At 39.4% G+C, this 20,019-nt stretch overlaps 1 protein-coding gene across 2 annotated transcripts; it reads right to left on the bottom strand.

Moving 5' to 3' along the window:
• Positions 1-3,406: 3,406 nt before the first annotated feature.
• On the bottom strand, positions 3,407-18,661 carry slc1a6 (solute carrier family 1 member 6). Of its 2 annotated transcripts, XM_080298009.1 has the most exons (12): positions 18,580-18,661; positions 18,380-18,450; positions 9,132-9,398; positions 8,893-9,030; positions 8,485-8,692; positions 7,752-7,794; positions 7,419-7,547; positions 7,128-7,312; positions 6,757-6,990; positions 6,407-6,601; positions 5,089-5,223; positions 3,407-4,842 (listed from the first exon to the last, which is right to left on the bottom strand). In XM_080298009.1, exons 3-12 carry the CDS (start codon positions 9,352-9,354, stop codon positions 4,644-4,646), a joined length of 1,689 nt encoding a protein of 562 aa, XP_080154135.1. In that variant the 5' UTR covers positions 9,355-9,398; positions 18,380-18,450; positions 18,580-18,661; the 3' UTR covers positions 3,407-4,643. The 2 variants fall into 2 exon arrangements, with proteins under 2 accessions (XP_080154135.1, XP_080154136.1); XM_080298010.1 differs by lacking the exons at positions 18,380-18,450; positions 18,580-18,661 and adding an exon at positions 10,998-12,064.
• Between the last annotated feature and the right edge of the window lie 1,358 nt (positions 18,662-20,019).

Here is a 20,019-nt window from a genome sequence, read left to right as displayed (position 1 = left end):
TTTAAAGGTAGAAAGGTAGAAGCCTGGGCCTTCCTAGTGTTAAGAATGAACTCTGCTTGAAATATTCCCAGTATGTGGCTGGAACATTCTCAACAAAGGGGGTGTTATTTGTAAGATATGTTGCAAAGATTTTTTTTAAAATGGCTTATACTGTTATTTGCCAGAGACTGCCTGAAAGTGTCTCCCTCTATAAAAAAGCATAACCACTCCTGGCTGATGTGAAATCAGTGAAACAGATGTAATGAAATGAGCAGTGATATGAATATTGTATATCACCAAGATACTCTTATGGTTATTTGTGACTTGTATACCTTAAATGTGTAATGACACTTCATACAGTAAAGTAGATGGGGTTTGGTTACGGTACACTGAGCGTGCAGAATATTGAGATAACATGTCTCCAGTGGTATGGTTTACAACTCCTTTTTCAGGCTATATTTGACTGTTTATAAAAAAAAAATCACAGTTGACTCAGAGTGAATGTTTCACCTGGATGCAACCTTCACTATAGCTCAAGAGCAAATGTTCCTAATATTTTGTCCATTTTGTATATTGCGTGTTTGTAAAGTCCTGTATGAAATGTGACTCTAACACTAGGCCCTCAGGCATCAGCGACAGATTTAAGTATCTATTTGGAGTTTACATTTCTACGTTTAAACAATAGTTTGTCACTAAACTATGCCAAAGTGTTCATGATTCAGTTCACCACATGGCCAGGCTGTTAAAACTTAGAGGGCTCGACTGTGTGCGAAACACACAAGCATTGCATCGTAGGAGAATGCACTATATGTTAAAACACAGCATCTCGAGTGAACAATTTTATAAATAAATCTGAAATAATAACTAGAAGGGCTGCAGCGTCTTTTTTCAATCTTGAGATGTTTGCGTATCGCTTTCTACAGCGTGCTACTGATGTAGCTCAAAGTCAAACAAAAAAGAGTAAAATCTCTCACAACTGCACAGACATTCACTTTTATTTATATAACATCAAGTGTTTTAAAGGTAAAGACCCTACAGTAATACAGAGAAAACAATCAAATGACTCCCTATGAGCAGTGTTGGGAAGGTTACTTTTAAAATGTATTCCATTACAGATTACAGAATACATGCCCCAAAATGTATTCTGTAACGTATTCCGTTACGTTACTCGATGAGAGTAACGTATTCTTAATACGCTGGATTACTTAATATATTATCATGCTGTTTACAACTACGTGAATGTACTATTGCTGTGATTTATTACTGTTACTGAAGGCTCCGCGGCTCCGAACCGTAGTAAAGGACCTCTGGCTAATACAGTGGGTTCCGTGTCGGGCTCGTAGCCGAAAAATAGCTTTACTTTGTTGTCTGGGTCAACTTTGCTTGCGAGAGACAGAGAGAGGCGTTGAAAGGCTGCTCCAACGGAACTTATTGTTTCGGAGGAAAACACCAACACAGTGTACAGTCGAGTCTCAAGAGCGTACTTACACCTGGGCTCGTCAGGCACTCTTCTTGGCTGCAGTGGTTATTATTTTATTTACATGCTTCCAGCTCCCGTTTTTGCTTGATGACAACTCCTACTTTTCCTTTTTCTCCCTCCCTCGCTCACAGACACATAACGGGTACGGCAGTCCATTCTCCCTGCAGCACGGACTACACTGCCCATGATGCTACATCCTGTAGCATTCTGCCTATTAGCTTAGCACAACAACAACAAAAAGGCGCTCTCTCACCCAGGAAACACAGAGAGAGCGTCGCCCTGTAACCATGGCAACCGTAACGCTGCCGCCTGGAACAACAGAACGTAGCTGTCAAACAAAACCCAAACAGTCCTGACCCGCCACAATATGAAACAGGGAAGTACCGCCGTGTAATCCATTTATTTCAACAAAGTTACTGTATTCTGAATACCACCTTTTTAAACGCTACCTGTAACGGAATACAGTTACTCATATTTTGTATTTTAAATACGTAACCGCGGTACATGTATTCCGTTACTCCCCAACACTGCCTATGAGTAACAGAAGTAATTATCATAAACAGCTACAACATTAAAGCTACAGCAAGTCGTTTTTGAGGTTTTATTTAATTGGAAAAAGGAGATTATGATTGAAAAATGATAGAAAGATAAGTATGTGTAATTACATCTCCCAACAAATTGCATTTTCATAAACTTAGAATTAATCCGTTAAATATAGAAGTTGGCAACAGTTTTAATTTGCGCCTGTACAAGTGTTAATTTTGCAGACCAATAACTTTTGTCATAGTTTTTGCCCACAATCTCTTTTTTCAGACAAAAACAAGATAAAAACTAAGGCATGAGGACAAAACTATGATAAAATGTACTGACACCAATAAAACGAATGACAATGACATGAAAATATTCGGGAGATCCAATCAGAGGTAATCTCCTTATAAGATTAGATCCACACATTTGAGGTGCCATCAAGAAACAGTACTACTACCTCTCATGAAAACGCAACAAAAAGGAAAACAGGAAAAGGAAATATAAGAGCCTTTGTAAAACATGTGAAGCAACTCTCACCAGATTTAGTCTAACAACACTAAAACTAACAGAACAGGCAAGAGTTAAGAATATCCTCAAAATCTCTCCTTGGTATTGTTGCCATTGGTCAGAAGTGAGTTTACCTGACTCACTGACTCATATTGGACTCCTCCAAAGTTTTACAGCCTCCTCAAGAGTGAAATAACATGGACGCATATTGACAGCTGCGGTAAACAATGGACTGAAACCCTACAGTCACTACATATAAACAGGAGCCACCGTAGGTAGGATTGTACACTTGGGATCGCTAAGAAAACAGAATACATTTGACTGCAATCTGCAATCTACTGACATCTAGTGGTGAGATTTTACACAATGTAACTTTAAAATAAGATAATAATGAATTGCTGTTTCATTATGTTTATGACTCTGAAAAGTCATTATACATAATGAGAATATTTATTTTAGGTACTTTAGATATACTTTAGATATATATATACTTATGTATATACTTTTATACAACTTGTCCTATATTAAACTATGTAAATAGTGCTGTTATTATTTGTACTAAAGAAAAAGCAGTAAATTGTGTCTTGTGTTTTGTAAACAGTTTTCTAAACTGATTTTATTTCTGATTAAATATTCTGGTTTCCCTATCACATCCAGCAGTGACATATCTGTAGTGCTTACAGCAGCACAGCCTGGGTTAACTTAACTATTAGCTTTTATATAAAAGGATTTCAAACTTAGATGAAATGTTCGTAATAAAAAAGAAGAATTCACCTCATCCATATGTGAAATTTGTTTTTCATATAACATTTGACCCACTGTTTTCTCTAAGAGAGCAGCTGAGAGTGTCTGGAGGGGAGAATATCTTCCACAAGGGGTAGCCACAATCACAATAATGAGAATCACAGTTCATTTCAGTTCCTGAGACATTTATTTATCATGTTTTTTCACACGCTGTCCATCAACATGTTGAGCTGCTCCTTCATCAGAAATAACAATTCTACTGAAATAACTTAAAGCAACAAAACTCTAACCTGCAAACAAAAACTCGAGACCTCTTAATGGGCATGAACTGGTACAAAATCAGACACGTGTATTCACACCATCACTTTTATAATTATGCACAACACTGAAACAACTGTGTAGGTTCTCAAAAGCATTCACCAAGTTTCTTCACTGCACTTTTTCACAAAACCATCAACTGTAAAGTAACCAGCAACACTTCAATCAAAATATACCAAAAATCCAATTACATGTTGAGTAGATAATAACATATAATGCAGAAAACACAGACCGATTGGTGTAATAGTGTACTAATGTTTAAAAACACTGTTGCTATCAACAGGAGGAAAAAAGAAACCGAGAATATGAACACCTTCAGTATTGCAGCTATTTCTGTTTAATTACTCCTTTAGCATTGCAGTACTGTGCCCATATAGCACCAAATAAATACAAGAAATACACACCAATATCCATAAGAAAGCACTGGGGGTGGGGAACAGTCTATAAAGTCATTTAAAATATATCAACTAAATAAAACAAAGGAGTAAAAGTTTTCTTTTTCACTTGTATCCAGTGTTTAACAGTCACAGTTTTACGATTAAATCGTGTAAGCACACTTAAAAGAGGAAGGAAACAATACTGCTGCTCGTGTATTTACATCCAGCTTTATTTTTGTGTAGTGCTGTGGAAATCCCACATCTAAGTCCTATTAGAGGTAGTCATTATTAGAATGACAAAAATGGGTGTTTGCAGTGGACAATGTTTAGTCATGCAGAAGAACTGGGCAAAGTCTAAAGAATAAATTCACAAGACTGAAAAAATAAGCTGGTTTACATTATGAATGGTGTTGTTTCTCTAATAATGCTGTGTTTTCAAGCTTGAAAGTGAGATTATTTGATGGCTTTGAACTGCATTTCAAAAAAAATAAAATAAAAAAAAAATCACAGGATGCTCCTAAACAACACGTGAACATTAGTTTCTGTCATCAAGCTGTCCCAGGACAGGCGTCACTGTGTCGTATTTCCCAGATAAGCTTTTGTATTTGAGGGAAAGATGTGAACCTCAAGCATTGGCTATCATGTTCTCCATCACTGCATCATGCTAATGCTTCTGTATGTTCATGCCGTTTCATGTGATTCCCTCGCCTTCACATTGTGGTCTCGCTGTTGAGATGATTGACTATGTCATTGTCCTGGCAAATGAGCTGATAGGGTTTCTCGTTCTCCTCGATTACAGAGTTGCGCACCTCGGCGTCCTGATTCTGCAGCTCTTTGCGGGAAAGGTGCTCCACAATGCCGGCCCCGAGGGAGTCGCCGAGAACATTCGTGGTAGTACGCAAACGGTCCCTGGAGTCACGAGAGAGAGAGAATAAGTGAGAAAGACTAAAAAATGACTGCATATATAAGTGGAAGAAAATGGATGGATGGATGCTATGAAAACAGTTGCAGGCTCTCTTATCCATCACTCTGCATTATGCATCGATAACCTTTGTAGTTGTGGGACCTCTGGGCTCTCTGAAGCTTTACAATGACATTTAAGCTGGCACAATCCCAGACCAATCCCCATCAAGCTGACATTTAGTGGGAACTCACAGGAACCAATCCACAGCGATGATCAGCGTTATGTCCTCCGTGGGCAGTCCCACCGATGTCAATACAATCACCATGGTAACCAGGCCAGCCTGAGGAATGCCTGCTGCTCCGATGCTGGCAGCCGTTGCTGTGATACTGAGTGGGCGGTGGGAGGGATGGAGAGGCGAGTGAATGCATTTAATAAAAGGAAACAAACAAACAGCACATGTGCACTGCTGGTGGGTGTAGTAGAGTGTGATAAAAGCACACGAGGAATACTGTCTCTACCATATGTTCTTTAAAATGTATTACACATTTTTGTTTAATAATAGTAATAGCAGAAACACACTTTTAATATATGTTTACATGTTTATTAACCTCTCATTTCCCTATCTAGTAATAAAAAGTGTGATCAGAAAGAGGAGTAAGCTGGAGCAAATCCCTATCTCACGCGTTTACCTTGTTCTGTATTTGTGTATGTGTTGTATATAGGGGACAGCATGGAAGTGCCAGAAACTGCAGTTCCTTAAATGGACACTAGAGGTTTGATGCAAAATATTTCCATAGGCTACTATGTTAAAATGACCAACTTAGCAGCAGAATTAAGCATGTTTACACACATAGTCTATAGATTAGCACCTCCTTCGTAAACACCGTATGGATATTCTTGCATACCAGTTATAATTTTTAAAATTGTATTGAAGCTAAAATCTCAGCAATTTCAAGTGACTGAACTCGATCTAAAGACTTTATTTTCTCATTTTGCTGAGTGAACTTTGAGTATTTTATTTGTAATAGTGTGGCAGTTTACACACCGGAGCCCTGATTTGATCCCAGGGCAGACACAAAGCCCTTGGTGGGTTGCAGTAGGAAGGCCATCCTCAGTAAATATTTGCTAGTTTAAATATACAGAGCTGCCCGTTATGGCAACCTCTTGTGAAAAATGGAACAGCCAAAAGCAGTAGGAGGTATTTAAACCTACTGGCCACTTTATTAGATACACTTGTTCAATGGCTTTTAAAGCAAGTATCTAATCGGCCAGTCACATGGCAGCAACCCTGTGTGTTTAGGAATGTAGAAATGGTCTACAGCAGCAACACACCACACACACCTATGCCACCTCTGACAGCTAGGAGCAGGAAACTGTGGCTACAAGTTGTAGCACCAATGTTGGACAATAGAAGATTGGAAAAATGTTGCCTGGTCTGATCAGTCTTAGTTTCTGCTGTGACAGTCAGAGAGTAGAGAGAGCGATCATCTCTTTATGACCACAGGTTGCCCATCTTCTGGGAGGAAAGAGAGGGCTCAGCTGAGTACTAGCAAACCAAAGTACTGTTACCTGATGGTGAGAATCTGACCAAAGTTTAGCTCCATGCCATTGACTTGAGCAATAAAGATAGCTGCCACTGCCTCGTAGAGGGCGGTGCCATCCATGTTAATGGTGGCTCCAACGGGAAGGACAAAACGCGTCACTCGTTTATCCACGTGGTTGTTTTCTTCGAGGCAGCGGAAGGTGATGGGCAGGGTAGCAGAGCTTGAAGCAGACAGGATGAGACATGTTAGCATTACCATAAACACGAGCAGAGACTGGCCTTTAATGCTGCTAAACACAAAGGAAGTAATGCAGTGCTTCTTATGATGAGATTCAGAATGAACGAATAACAATGTTTGAATTATGCAGAAGCTAACCTGGAGGAGGTTCCCAGAGCAGTGATCAGTGCCTGCAGCAGGCCGCCAATGAAGCTGTAAGGATTCTTCCTGGTTACCAGGAAATAAAGCATTGGCAGGACAAAGAGGCCGTGGATGAGAAGACCCACGATGACCGACACAGTGTACATCCCAAGCTGACTGCCCACTTCTGCCAGATCCTTCATCTCCACAATCTTCCCAGCAATCAGAAACAGGATACCTACTGGAGCATACCTGCAAGTTTGGAAACATTGTTTTACTATAATGGTAATTTTATTGGGTTAGTTGCTTTTATAGACTAAAGGGAGAGTTTTCTTCAGTTAAGTCTACTCAGAATCTTCATATGGTGTGGATGCTGGGTTTTTACTAACCAGATGATGATGGCCACCAGCCTCATGATGGCTTCATTCAGGCAGTCAAAGAACTCTCTAAGAGCCTGGCCCTGCTGTTTCATGTTGCCAATGACCAGACCGAAGCACATGGAAAACACCACCAGACCCAGAGCGTTTACTCCGCTCGAGGAGCCAGACACAGGGACGACCTCCTCCACAGTCTCCTGTGGTTGAAAACGTTTTACACACAAATCAATACGCACTGTAGTTTTCTTTTTCATAGTGATTAAAGTATTGCACTTATACCTGAAGATGCTTGTAGACACCCACCTGTATGGTGTGCAGCACCGTGCTGAGGTTCATGCTCAAGGCAGAATCGGTCACATTGAGCGAGTCGGTGAGGTTCAGGGTTACGGTCACATTTCTGGTGTAAACAGTCTTCTTGTACACTGTTTTATACTGCAACAGACATGAAATGTTTTTAAGGTAGTTACATAGCAATACATGCAATGTAATAGAGATTAGGAAAATAAAACTATATGTTTATCAAATTTTTGTTGATCAAGATTTAGAGATAAAGGAGATTTTCTTTCTTTAAATGAAATGAAGTGTTCCATAATGAAGAAGATATGAACCATGGCTGGGATGAAAACAAAGGCTTACCTGCTTGAAACAGGCTTCTACCAGATTAGGAGGAAACATGTTCCTAGAATAGAAAAAAGCAAAGATCAAATGAGCCACATATACATAAATAAATATGCCTAAAACCTAAATTATTTTAATAACCAGCAGGGGGCGACTCCTGGGGTAGTCTATGGGAAAACAGCACTCAGTTGCTTCACTCTGACCTCAGTAAACACGTTCCTGCTAACTTTATGGGCTCAGTCCAAGTTTCAGGTCTCACTGAAAATAAGATTGAGTCATTTTTGTAAATCACTGTCATTCTAAAAGTCAGAAAGATGCTTGTGATGTGCTGTGGTTTCTCAGTTTCAAACAAACTTCACTAACTGATCGGTGACATCATGGTGGCTGTGCCCATCTTTTACACTGTCTGTGGCTAAGTATAGCTCTGCAGCCATTTAGCATCGTTCAGAACAAATAAGGGAAGCAATGGAAAGAGCCTGACTCCATCCAATTGTTATGTCTGCCATCCAAACATGTTAGGTTACAGCTTGTACCTTATAAAGACAGAGGTGTGAACACCATTGGGTGTTTTGGAAGTTATCCTGAGCTAAGTAATTTGATTACTGGCAGTAGCTTCATATAAAAAATAGTGGTATCAATCTATTAATCCATCTCTTAACATTCTTGTTAGACTGCTCTCGTAATATGAACTGCGACTGTCTGTGGAAACACTGTGTAACCTAACACATGAGTCAAGTTTCTGAGTCGTTACCTGATGAGATCCAGAAAAGCATCAGTAGCCTGAACAGGTTCGATATTCCCACCGTTGGCCACGGGGCTGTCCCTGTTCCCTTTCCCCGGCTGGATGATGACGACGATGACAATGCCGATAAACACAGCAATCAGCGTGGTCACCATGTAGTAGACCACTGCGTGCAAACCCATCTTACCAGATGCTTTACTGTCCAAGGAGGAAATGCCTGAGGCAGAGAACATTATTTTCTCAGTGGACTGATGAAAGTTTGAATTTGATGTTAAATTAATCATAGAAACAGCTTGCTGGTAAATACTGAAGACTACGATAGGATATCTGCTCTCTTTCCGGATCTAGACAGTACTGTGCTGAAGCAGTGTGGGAAAATAAAACATATTTGCTTTTAAGTGCTCATTAGAAGCTAACCTGTGATCAGACTGGAGACAATTAGAGGTAGCACCAGCATCTTCAGCATTCTCATTAGGAGCTCCCCAGGAAAGGAAAAGTACTTGATTTCCCTCAGGGACAGATTGTAGGGGCGTAGAGCAAAGCCCAGGATTATACCTGGCAAATAAATAAATTAACTAATAAATAAGCATCGAAATGCACAAATATAAAAGCACAAGCGGAAAAAAAACCTCCATTTGTTGTTCCTTTCCACTCACCCAGAGCCACGGCAGCGATGGTGAACAAAACGAACAAGTTCCTCTTCAGGAAACCCTTCACACTGGCCTTGCTGACGGAGCTCATCCTCTCCTTCATGCTGCTTGCTCTCCTCTCCATGGCCCTGCGTAAGCGCCTCCTCAGGTCTACTCTGTCTGGTAAGGGTGGTTTTTCTGTGTCCTCGTTTAGGAAAAGGCTGGCACTGGTGGGGGGCTTCTCGTTCATAATAAGCTCCAGCACCTGGTCCAGGAGGCAGGTCTCGTGTGAAACTAAGAAAAAAATAATAAAAATTATTTGGTAAGTGTGAAGTTTTTGTCACGTGTAGTTTCTGGAGGGACGGCACGCTTTAAGACATTCACAGAATATCCACACACATCGCATGTTGCTCAATTGCTCGGGGTGAAAAAAAAAAATAGAAAACAGGATGAAACAGCTGCTGCTGTGTGAAACACTGAAGCACCTGTTTAGGATTACAAATCAAAACCTGACCTAGCTGTGGCACAGTAACTAAAAAGCCTGAACCATGTAACCTACCAGTGCCAACTGAGATGGAGAAGATTACCAAGCTGAAATAGTTTTATGAATACACAGTTTTCTTTTTTAGTGTTCAGAGAATAAACATCCCCTTTTTGTGTATAATTTGGTTCAGTTTAGTGGTAAAACAGTTGGTGGACAAAACATTAATTGGCCACAGTTTGGATTAATCTGTTCTTCAGCATCTCACCTGCCACTTTGTTAGGTACACCTTCAACTTTAACGGTTCATTAATGCAAATAAACCAGTCGTATGGCAGCACCTCAAAGCATTTAGGCATGTGGAAATGGTCAAAGGGGCGTGATGAAATTCAAACTGAGCATCAGAATGGGGAAGAAATGGGAATCATGTGACTTCTGATGTGGCATTGTTGTTGGTGTCAGATAGGCAGAAACTGAGGTCTGCTGGGATTTTCCATCGCTAGAGTTTACAGAGAATGGTTTGAAAAAGAGAAAAAAAAAAAGTTCTCTGGGTGAAAATACCATGTAGAGGTCAGAGGTCACAGGAGAATGTCCAGACTCGAGCCGATAGGATAGCAGAAATGACTCAAATAAGGACTCGTTATGCTCACATCGTTTTATTTTACTGTGCTCAACAATCACCAGATCTCAGTCAAACACAGCACCTTTGAAATATCGTGGAGCAGCAGAGTCGCATCACAGGTGTGCAGGGGCAAAATCTGCAGCAGCCGTGTGATGCTATCATGACAATATGAACCAAAATCTGCGAGAAATGTTTACAGCATCTTGTTAAATCTAAGGCACGAACAACTAACTAGCAAGGCATTCCTAACAAAAATATGTATGAGCACTTCAATATGACCTCATAGTGTACAATAGCTTGTTTACCTAATTTGTCAAAAAAACAATAAAGACACGTTCAAGAGCATGAACTCTAAAATACACACTGTCACTATGACAAAAAGCAGACTGCAAGCATAGTTCTGGTTTTGCAGTTACAAGCAAAGCTGGACTATGTGCTGGTTTAGTCTTGAACCGAGTAAGCAAACATGAGCCGTGTCTTTTTCAAGCCTTGCTTTGCAGTTTTTTCTATGCTTAAAGCTATAAAGTAGACTTCTTGATGCGTGTTCAATCATTCAGGTAATAAATCTCTAAAAGTTGATTCTGTTCATCTGGACGTAGCGCTTTGTGGGAGAAACGTTTCGTCACTCATCCAACTGACTGCAGGTTTCCCCAATCTTACAAACAGTACATTTGCATAATGACTGAAACCAGCCCAGTGAAGGAACGCTACGTCTAGATGAACAGAATCAACTTTTAGAGATATAAAATAGACTAAAACCTAACATGAATAACGAGCTTTTTCAGTCTTACCGTGTTTCCCTTCTCTCTCTCGGTGTGTGTGTAACACATGGACGCTGCTCGCACTTCCTCCTATCTAAGTAGGCTACATTGTTTCCTCTTAGCCAACCACTGCAAACAAACTTGAAGTCCCACAGAGCGGGTAATAAACAGGCAGTGTCCTCATCTGCTTATTCTTCACATCTACTATAATCACTGACCTCACACAAAAATCATTTTTTCATTCTTCCCCAGAGATAAACACTTTATTTTGAAAACCAAAAACCGAATCTACTCAAATCATTTTATAAGGTTTGCATCAATCTATACATAATCTACATGTAGTAAAAAAGAAAAAGTTAACCACGCAAAGAGATGGACGTCTTCTTAGTTCTCTCACAGCACGATTCAGACCTGCTGTCTATAAATGTCTGAACGAATGTGTAGCGCGGTCACAATGTTCTACTATCTGGAGGACTGGAGTGGACTGATAACCAGAGGTGGGACCAAGTCATTGTTTTGCAAGTCTCAAGTAAGTCTCAAGTCTTTATCCTCAAGTCTCAAGTCAAGTCTCAAGTAATGTCAGGCAAGTCAGAGTCGAGTCTCAAGTCACTGGTGTAAAAGTCCAAGTAAAGTCACAAGTCTGAAATTTTGAATTTCAAGTCCTTTCAAGTCTTTAAAAAAAAAAAAGAAAAAATAATGTTGCAGTTATGCTAAATGTAAATATTAGACCATGTAATTTTTAAATCTGTGTTTTTCTCAACACATGACAAAATAGTGAACTTAGAAAATATACACAAATTGTGAAATTGCACCTCTTTAAAAATGCAGCTCAATTAAACCTAGCTCCAAGAATAATTTTCACCGACAGTTCTGAGATAAGCTGCATGTTATTCTTGGATGCGGTTGTAGGACCGGTGTTGTGCCAAAAAGTGATTGTCTGCCAAAAACTGATTTCCAGTGTTTCTGTGTATTTTTTATGTGTAATATCTTTACGTATGTTCGTAAATAGACTTCGGTGAACAGGGGATACAAAGGGGTTACATAAAGAATTAAAAAAATATCTGTTTTTTAAGTATCTTTACAACTTGTACTTACATTATAACCAATCCGGTCCTTTATCCCCACTTAAAATATTTTTACAGAACTATTGTAATATTTGCTGCCATTTCTGCTGTCCTGTTGGGCAATTTACTCTTACAAAATACATTTTTAATGTTAATGAGATTTTTTTTACTGCATAAATAAAGGTTATATAAAAGTCGCTGCCAAAAACTGATTGCGGCTTGTATCTTGCTACACGAATGTTGTTTGTGGCTCAAGATGACTTTATGTCATCCATAAGGGATGCATTTGACATATGTTTAACATATTATAGCCCAACAAGTTACTTATAGCACTTTAAATATGAGCAATCGCTTTTTGGCAAATACCGGAAATCAGTTTTTGGCAGACAATCACTTTTTGGCACAACACCGGCTTTAAAATGGCATGACAAAAATATCATACACATTAAAAAAAACTGTATCACCAACGTAGCCTGGAAAACATTTGCTAGTTAGATGAAGTCAGCTATCTCATCTTAGCATATTTATATGCATATTTATAATTATACGGTTCTTGGAGTGAGTGCACACACTCATGAAGTTTAGTAACTTCAGGTCACTGCAACAAGCCCAGGTACAGTTTACCGACGGATGGGTGCAGGACCTTGAAATGCACCGTGTAGAAAGTAAAGACCATCGTAAGTATCATAAGTTTACCAGTCTCACAAATCGTCGTCATAAATACACATTCCTTAACCGTTTATTAATAGGACCTTTGAGCTCAATGGTAATTAATTAGCAGTGGAAATAATTTCTGGTAGCATCACAGAAATGTAGCAGTGACAATAATACTGTATGCTGTAATCGCACTGGACAATTAGTGATACAAAAAACCTGTTTTATCCTGTGAATAAAAGTATATGTTTTTGTCAATGTACCATAATAACAGAAGCGAAACGCAATATTGTGTCAGGACAATTCACTATTTATGCACAATAAACAAAGGAGCATAGCGCGACAATTTCTGTTCAGCGCCAGACTTGCTTGTAACCTATATCACCAATTATGTTATGAAAATGACGTATTAACTACTAAAAAACACTGACCTTCGTGTTAATGCTTGGAGCAGACTAACCTGTGAGCTGGAGTGTTCTGGGACGTTATAATTGGTCTTTGAATGGCTGCAATCCAGGCCATCCATCCGTCGCCTCTTTGTTACTTCGGAAACATGGCTCGAACAATTTCTCTTCAACGACGTAATCCGATAACAACCGATCTCTTTACCCGTCGGCTTCCCGTGGCTGTCATGCGACCGGCTATTGCATTTAATAATACAACAGCTTCTTGACATTTTTGTGTTTCTTTTTATCGCTGTATAACTGATTTTAATTGAAAGCCTGCGTGCGCTAGTACCGCTTGACCGCTTGCCACGAGTTCCCAGAATCCTTTGCGGTTCTACCCGTGAATGACGTCACATTTTCAATCTCTATATAATATGCATGTTAAATTTTATATTTGGGGTAAAATATCAAGTCTTTTCAAGTCCAATTCAAGTCCCAAGTCATTGGTGTAAAAGTCCAAGTCAAGTCACAAGTCTTAGAACATTTTTTCAAGTCAAGTCTAAAGTCATAAAATTAATGACTCGAGTCTGACTCGAGTCCAAGTCATGTGACTCGAGTCCACACCTCTGCTGATAACCCCATTCTAGTGTGTAATGGATAAGAGTGGATGAAGCTGCCAGTTTCTACAGCGTCACACTAGAGTAGGAATGAAAACAAAATGTTCAGTCGTGAAGCTCAGTAAAGGCAAGACTAATGAAAAAGGAAGTCTCAAGGAAGGAAAGGCACTACAGCGAAGGGCTGAACATTAAGGCAGTTCACAGGTTATAATATAACAGCATTACTACATAAATCTTGTGATGAACACAATTAAATGATCAAAATGTTCCTTTCTGCCTCAATACAAGTCAAGCAGTGAGAGAGCGGTTTGATCGTAAGCTGCACCGCATGAGCTAATTTTGTCAGGCTGGAGCTGACCAGAAACTTTCAGCTGTGAGTCAGCTTAATGTTTCTTTTTTTAAAAACTTCTCTGTGCTTCATTAGTATTCACATGCAAAAACCTAATTCCCAAAATATCCAGATGCTGATCAGGCTGCAAATGAACAGAAAGACTGCAGAGTTTCTGTTTTAAATCCCTGTTTCATTCACAGTTTCAGTAAAAAAGCTGCAGTTCCAGCTGCCTTAATTTTTTTTTGACAAATAAACACTGAAACCTTAACTCAACAACCAGGAAATATACCATAATAAAAGGGGCATTGACCCCAGATAATCATCAGGCGTTTATTATAATGAAGAGATAATATTAAACTCTGAAATCCAAGTGAATACTGACTAACAATAAATCTGTCAAAACATGTGAACTCATGGTGGATATATGGCTGGCAAAAGTCAAGCAGCTTGTAATGCAGGACATAATTCATGAATACTAAACAGGAAACCCCCAGCATGTAAAAAAAAAATTTAAAATTAGTCCGTGTTCCAATGCTTTATTATTATTATCACTTATTATACAACACAGTCTCAATCTGTGGTAGTTTTTGAAATGCTCAAAACCTTTAATGCACTGATTGTCACCAAGTACAAAAGACGACTGTTAGGTATTTTAGTACCATGGTAGCATTTACTGGATATTGTTTTATAGTGACATTATGCAGGAAAACTCTGTCATTCAATAAGGCCCCTTTGTTTTAGTTATTTTTCTCTTTGACCCAAGAATTGATGTGTGAGAATCACAGGCTGGTACAAGGTTGAAATACCACAGAGATCACTCCCTCAGCTACATTAGTTTCTTAATCTTTTAGACGCCTGTTGAAGGCCAAATGGTTTGTTTCAGATTTCACTAATGAAAGAACTCTTCGTTTTGTGCCTTGAAAATATGTCGCTGAGATAATCACAATTGTAGCTGAACTAATAAACTACACAAAGGATGCTTCTTCACCCAAGGGCAGGAAGACGCTGCCTTATCTTGGTCTGTACTGGTTTAAACTGATAAATCTGCTGTCTCATGAATTTTACCCTCTATATAAACTGTTGTACTTGTGAATAAAGTTGAGTCACTTTGGGAAGACAATCTAAAGCAGTCTCTGTTTTCTTGTTCTCCCAAGCTGCTCCCGAGCTCGTACTAACACGCTGAATGGCATGCTTGAATATTACTTGAGAATATATTTGACTGTGTTACAGACTAAGGGACATTCTCTGCTGATAGGTGAAGGTACATTCTCTGCTGATAGACGTCCACGCCTCGAAGGAAGTCGATCCACGGATTAGGCCCTGGAAACCGTTTCCTTCAACGACGTTTTGGGTTAAAAATGCAGATTTTTCCACCTTTTTTAACGCTTTTTTGGTTGCCATGGTGAGGTCTCCCCACACTTTCTGCTTCTGACATGAAATACAATGCTTCCTAATTAAATATATTACTTACAACGTTACTCTCACTCACACAAAAAAGGTGGAAATTCATGTCCATGAGCGCAAAACACAGTTTGCCTGGTTATATTACAGTTGTCATATTTTGTAAACTACATTGATACTATTCAAAACACTGATTAATTTATGCCGATGAAACACGACAGCTTTCTTTAAAATCAGACCAGGTGCAGGTCTTATTCTGTCGTGGTTACAATCCCAGCAATTTCTCTGTGAAATAGAGAAATAAAGGCAGGTATTTTTCTCGTGATCGCACAAAGTAGCGATTGGAAAAAGCCTTTAAGCTGTCTGACTACTCACCACTCATGTTTTAGACTTTGAGTCAAGCAGTCCAGTTAAAATCAGGTAACCGTCAGAGCTTCACCGCTGTGGACGAGAGGGTCAGGATGTCGCGTGTGTGAACCTCCGGAGGTGAGTGGAGAGTTTGTCTCAGCTCAGCTTTCATAACAAGACAGACATGAAAGACCTCTCATATGGCCTGACCTTCTCATACACACACACACACACACAGCCAATATTTTGTGGCGTGTGACAAATCAAAGTCAGACAAATATGCCTACATTCCTATTTCTAATCGTCAACACTCCACACAATAACCTTTCCATGTCAAACAGCATTCAGTAGAAAATGACACAGTGATGTACATGATAAATGTCCAGATCACAGCGATTCAAAGGGGACTATTGATTTTTCCCATGAAGGTTGAATTATTTCAAACTCTTCACAGCCCGAGACAATAAACTGTCAGTGTAGAACAACGTGTAGACAGGAAAGACAACAATAAAGAAGTTGAATCTTCTCTTTGACAGTAGCTGGATCCCCTTTTGCCTTCCGGACTGCTTTAATCCTTCGTGGCAGAGATTAAAGAAGATGCTGGAAGCATTTCTCTGAGATCTCCATATTGACATGATAGCATCACACAGCCGATGCCACCACATCCCAAAAGTGGTCTGTTGGACTGACTATGGAGGCCATTTGAGTACAGTGAAGTTCCCTTCTTATCTGTCGAGAGTCCCACCCAGTGTGGTCTTCAGCGGCTGTATTCCATCTGCTTCAGGGTTTAACGTGCTGCACATTCAAAGATGCTCATATGCACACCAACAACAAGCACCCCAGTTTTTTTCTCTGTAAACTTCATGGTTGTGAAGGAAAATCCCAGCAGATTATCAGTTTCTGAAATACTCAGACCAGCCTGTCAGGCACCAGCAACCATGACACTTTCAGAGTCACCTTTCTTTCCCATTGTGATGCTCAGTTTGAACATCAGCAGGTCGTCTTGACCATGTCTACATGCCCAAATGCACTGAGTTGCTGCCATGTGATCGGATGATTAGATATTTGCATTAATGAGCAGCTGAACAGGTGAACCTAATAAAGTGAGCAGCTAAGATAACAAACAAACAAACCCATCTGCACTGCATACGTCTTTGTTTACAGTTTTTCTCAGTCGCTTTGGTGCGTTTCTCAGAACACCATTAACATTTGCACAGCAGTTAGTGCATTTCCCAAAACAATTAGTGCAAACTGCAAAACCTAGTGGATAGCCTGCAAAAGCACGTCACATGCACAGAATTGATTATCCATACCTCAAAAGCAAGTATCCATGTCAACGAAACTGTCAGTGCCATCAAAATGAAAAGTCTTGACACCATCTTTATGAACAAGATAGTCAAATGGCATTGTCATGTTTCCACTATGACAGTTTATAATTTCAGTGTTTCCCATTGCAAAAACAATTGGTGACACCTGAAAATGCTGACGACAGCACTATGGCCTACCTGTACAGCCATCTGAAATGTGCAGTAAAGTCACTGTAGATGTTATGGGAGTCTTGGGAGTAACTGAGACACTGAATACGTACGTTTCACATTTCCATTGTGTAGAAGTGTTTGTAATCCTACAGAATTGTGCAAAAGAAAAATATGCTACAGTCACTTGTTCACTGTAGAATACATGTAAACATAAAATCACCAATTTGGTAGAGCCTCCTCATGAGTGACAGCTGTAATTCACCTGAGATCAATTGTTCAATTTCGGAGACATTTCCAGGAAAAATGATACAGAAAGGTATAGGATTTGCTTGACAGATGGCCAATATTTGGCATGTGATAACTAGTTCAACAATTTTGTGTGTGATGACTTAAGCAATGGATGTATGACTATTAGTTTTATTGGGAATGACTATTCAGCATCCATAGGTATGATTACTTTTGACTGACATGACATAAGCAAATGGAAATGTCAGAAAGCAGCAGGGAAATGTATGGAAGCAACTGATTCATGTCCAAAATCATTTGCAGTTTGTTCAGAGAGAGGAGAAATTGCTACTATGATGTGCACAAATGACTGAGTGTTGTGGAGGTTGAACTAATAGTTATGAGAATTTCAATTCTGATCTGAGAAACGCACCAAAGCGACTGAGAAAAACTGTAATACAATCTGCTTTCTCTATTACAGCAAACAAATTATGTTACCAGTCGAGAAAATACAACTTTAGTGCAAAAGTCTTTTGGATGCAAAGAAGCCAAAAGGTGGCAAACATGTACCAACCCTTCAGGAAACAGAAATATAGAGCTTCGTTTCCACTCCACTACATCTTTGTTTCCAAATTATTTGTTAAAAATAGAGAAAGGTGAGAATTAGTATAGCAGTATAGCAACAGGAGAAAATTCAATCCAATCAGACACACACATACATTCAGGCAAGAAATGTGTGAACAGTGGTCTAGATAGATAGATAGATAGATAGATAGATAGATAGATAGATAGATAGATAGATAGATAGATAGATAGATAGATAGATAGATAGATAGATAGATAGATAGATAGATAGATAGATAGATAGATAGATAGATAGATAGATAGATAGATAGATAGATATTTACCCTGTTTCTGTTTCTAGATGTGCTGAGCTGTCATAGATCCTTCCTGCTTTCAGTTGTCCTCCTTCAAGTCGCTGCAAGACACAAATTAAAACTTGACACAATCTTGCTACAACTTTGAATCTGACGGTTTTATCTATGATGCCTCCTGTAATTACAGATTAACTTGCTCCAAAAACGATTGGAAATAAACTCTCACACACCTCTTTCTGTCCAAGACGTTCCTCACACAGTCATGTAGATGCTTTCCTCTCCACTAAGCAGTCGATAATGAACAAGTGTCGCCCACCCACTGTACCCCCCCCCCCCCCCCCCTTTTTCATCTTTACTGTTAACTCCTGTTTTACTGTGTGTCGGTTTCTGTTTGTGCGTGAAGCCTCCAGCCAAGCTGAGCACCTGGGAGGTCTGCGTGGGAGGAGGAGGTTAAGGACTCTTCGGGAGAGAAAAATAACGATGAAGATAAGCCGCCTGCTGCCCATTCACGAGCACCAAAACTGTGCGAAATGCTTCATCGCAAATCAGCTATCTCGGTGGGTTTCATGATCACGTCACATGCCCTGGTGGATAACCGGTTTATGTGTGTAAAACAGCACAACAGATCCACAATAAATCTCACGTGTAACTACACGGCACTTATTGCTATGACAACATGCATGTGCTAGTTAGACTCTGGGGGGCTCGTGTATGCGTAACCCCGATGCCATCCAGCTGACCGGCTTTTTACTCGCACTCCCACGCATCATATCCACGTTCACAAACGATGGATTAATATGCATGAGCACATACAGTGGGGAGAAAAGTAGCTTTAACATGCAGTCATATAATATACACAACTGTGTGGCACGAACAAAGAAACAACAAGCCAACAAACTGCGCAGGATTTGGAGACGAGTTGAAACATTTTCTATTTGTTTCTTTACTCGTTTTATTGTTATAAAATAACAATAAAACGCCTCTTTCTTGGTCAAGTCACTGTCGAAAAGGAGACTTTAATCTCAACGAGATAAATAGAGGATAATTAAAAATACATAAGTAGATAAATAAAAGCCATTGAAAAAAGCCATTAAACATAACAGTGGATGAACTTTTATTTTTCAGAGTGAAACTATTCAACAAACAGAATCAAGATGTTGTAGAGGTATTTTAATTTAATTTTATTGGGCACCACCAAATGTGACTGCTGAGACTGGAGACTTTGGAAGCTGTTCTGGAGCTTTTAATTGACAGTTTGGTTAAGTTTGATGTTCAGAGACAAGAAGACTAGAAATTTAAAACTTATTAAAACTTTTGCTATGTTGAGTTTTTGTCAACTGTTCCAGAAAGATTTAAGAAAGATTAGAGATAAAGAACAGTCTCAATCTTCACACCACGGACAAAAGGCAGCTCTAGAACCAACTTCTTCTCCTTCTTCTTCTTCAATTTTGATTCCTTTATGATTTTTGCTTATTATGTTTTATTGTAAAATGCATGTTATTGTAATCTAGCATTGTCAGAAGCTAAATAGAACAGCTAAATAGACAGGACTGTACATAGGACAGGACATTCCTGTGAAAAAACTAAACATACCCTGACTGCTTACATGGGAATTAAAAGGGTAAATACTTCTAATCAAATGCATGCAGTGAACTTTACCATCCTTCATG

Source organism: Astatotilapia calliptera, chromosome 23 (assembly GCF_964374335.1).
Source record: "Astatotilapia calliptera chromosome 23, fAstCal68.1, whole genome shotgun sequence".
NCBI lineage: Eukaryota > Metazoa > Chordata > Actinopteri > Cichliformes > Cichlidae > Astatotilapia > Astatotilapia calliptera.
Note: the sequence above shows the minus strand (reverse complement) of the source record. Positions and strands in the feature narration are given on the sequence as shown.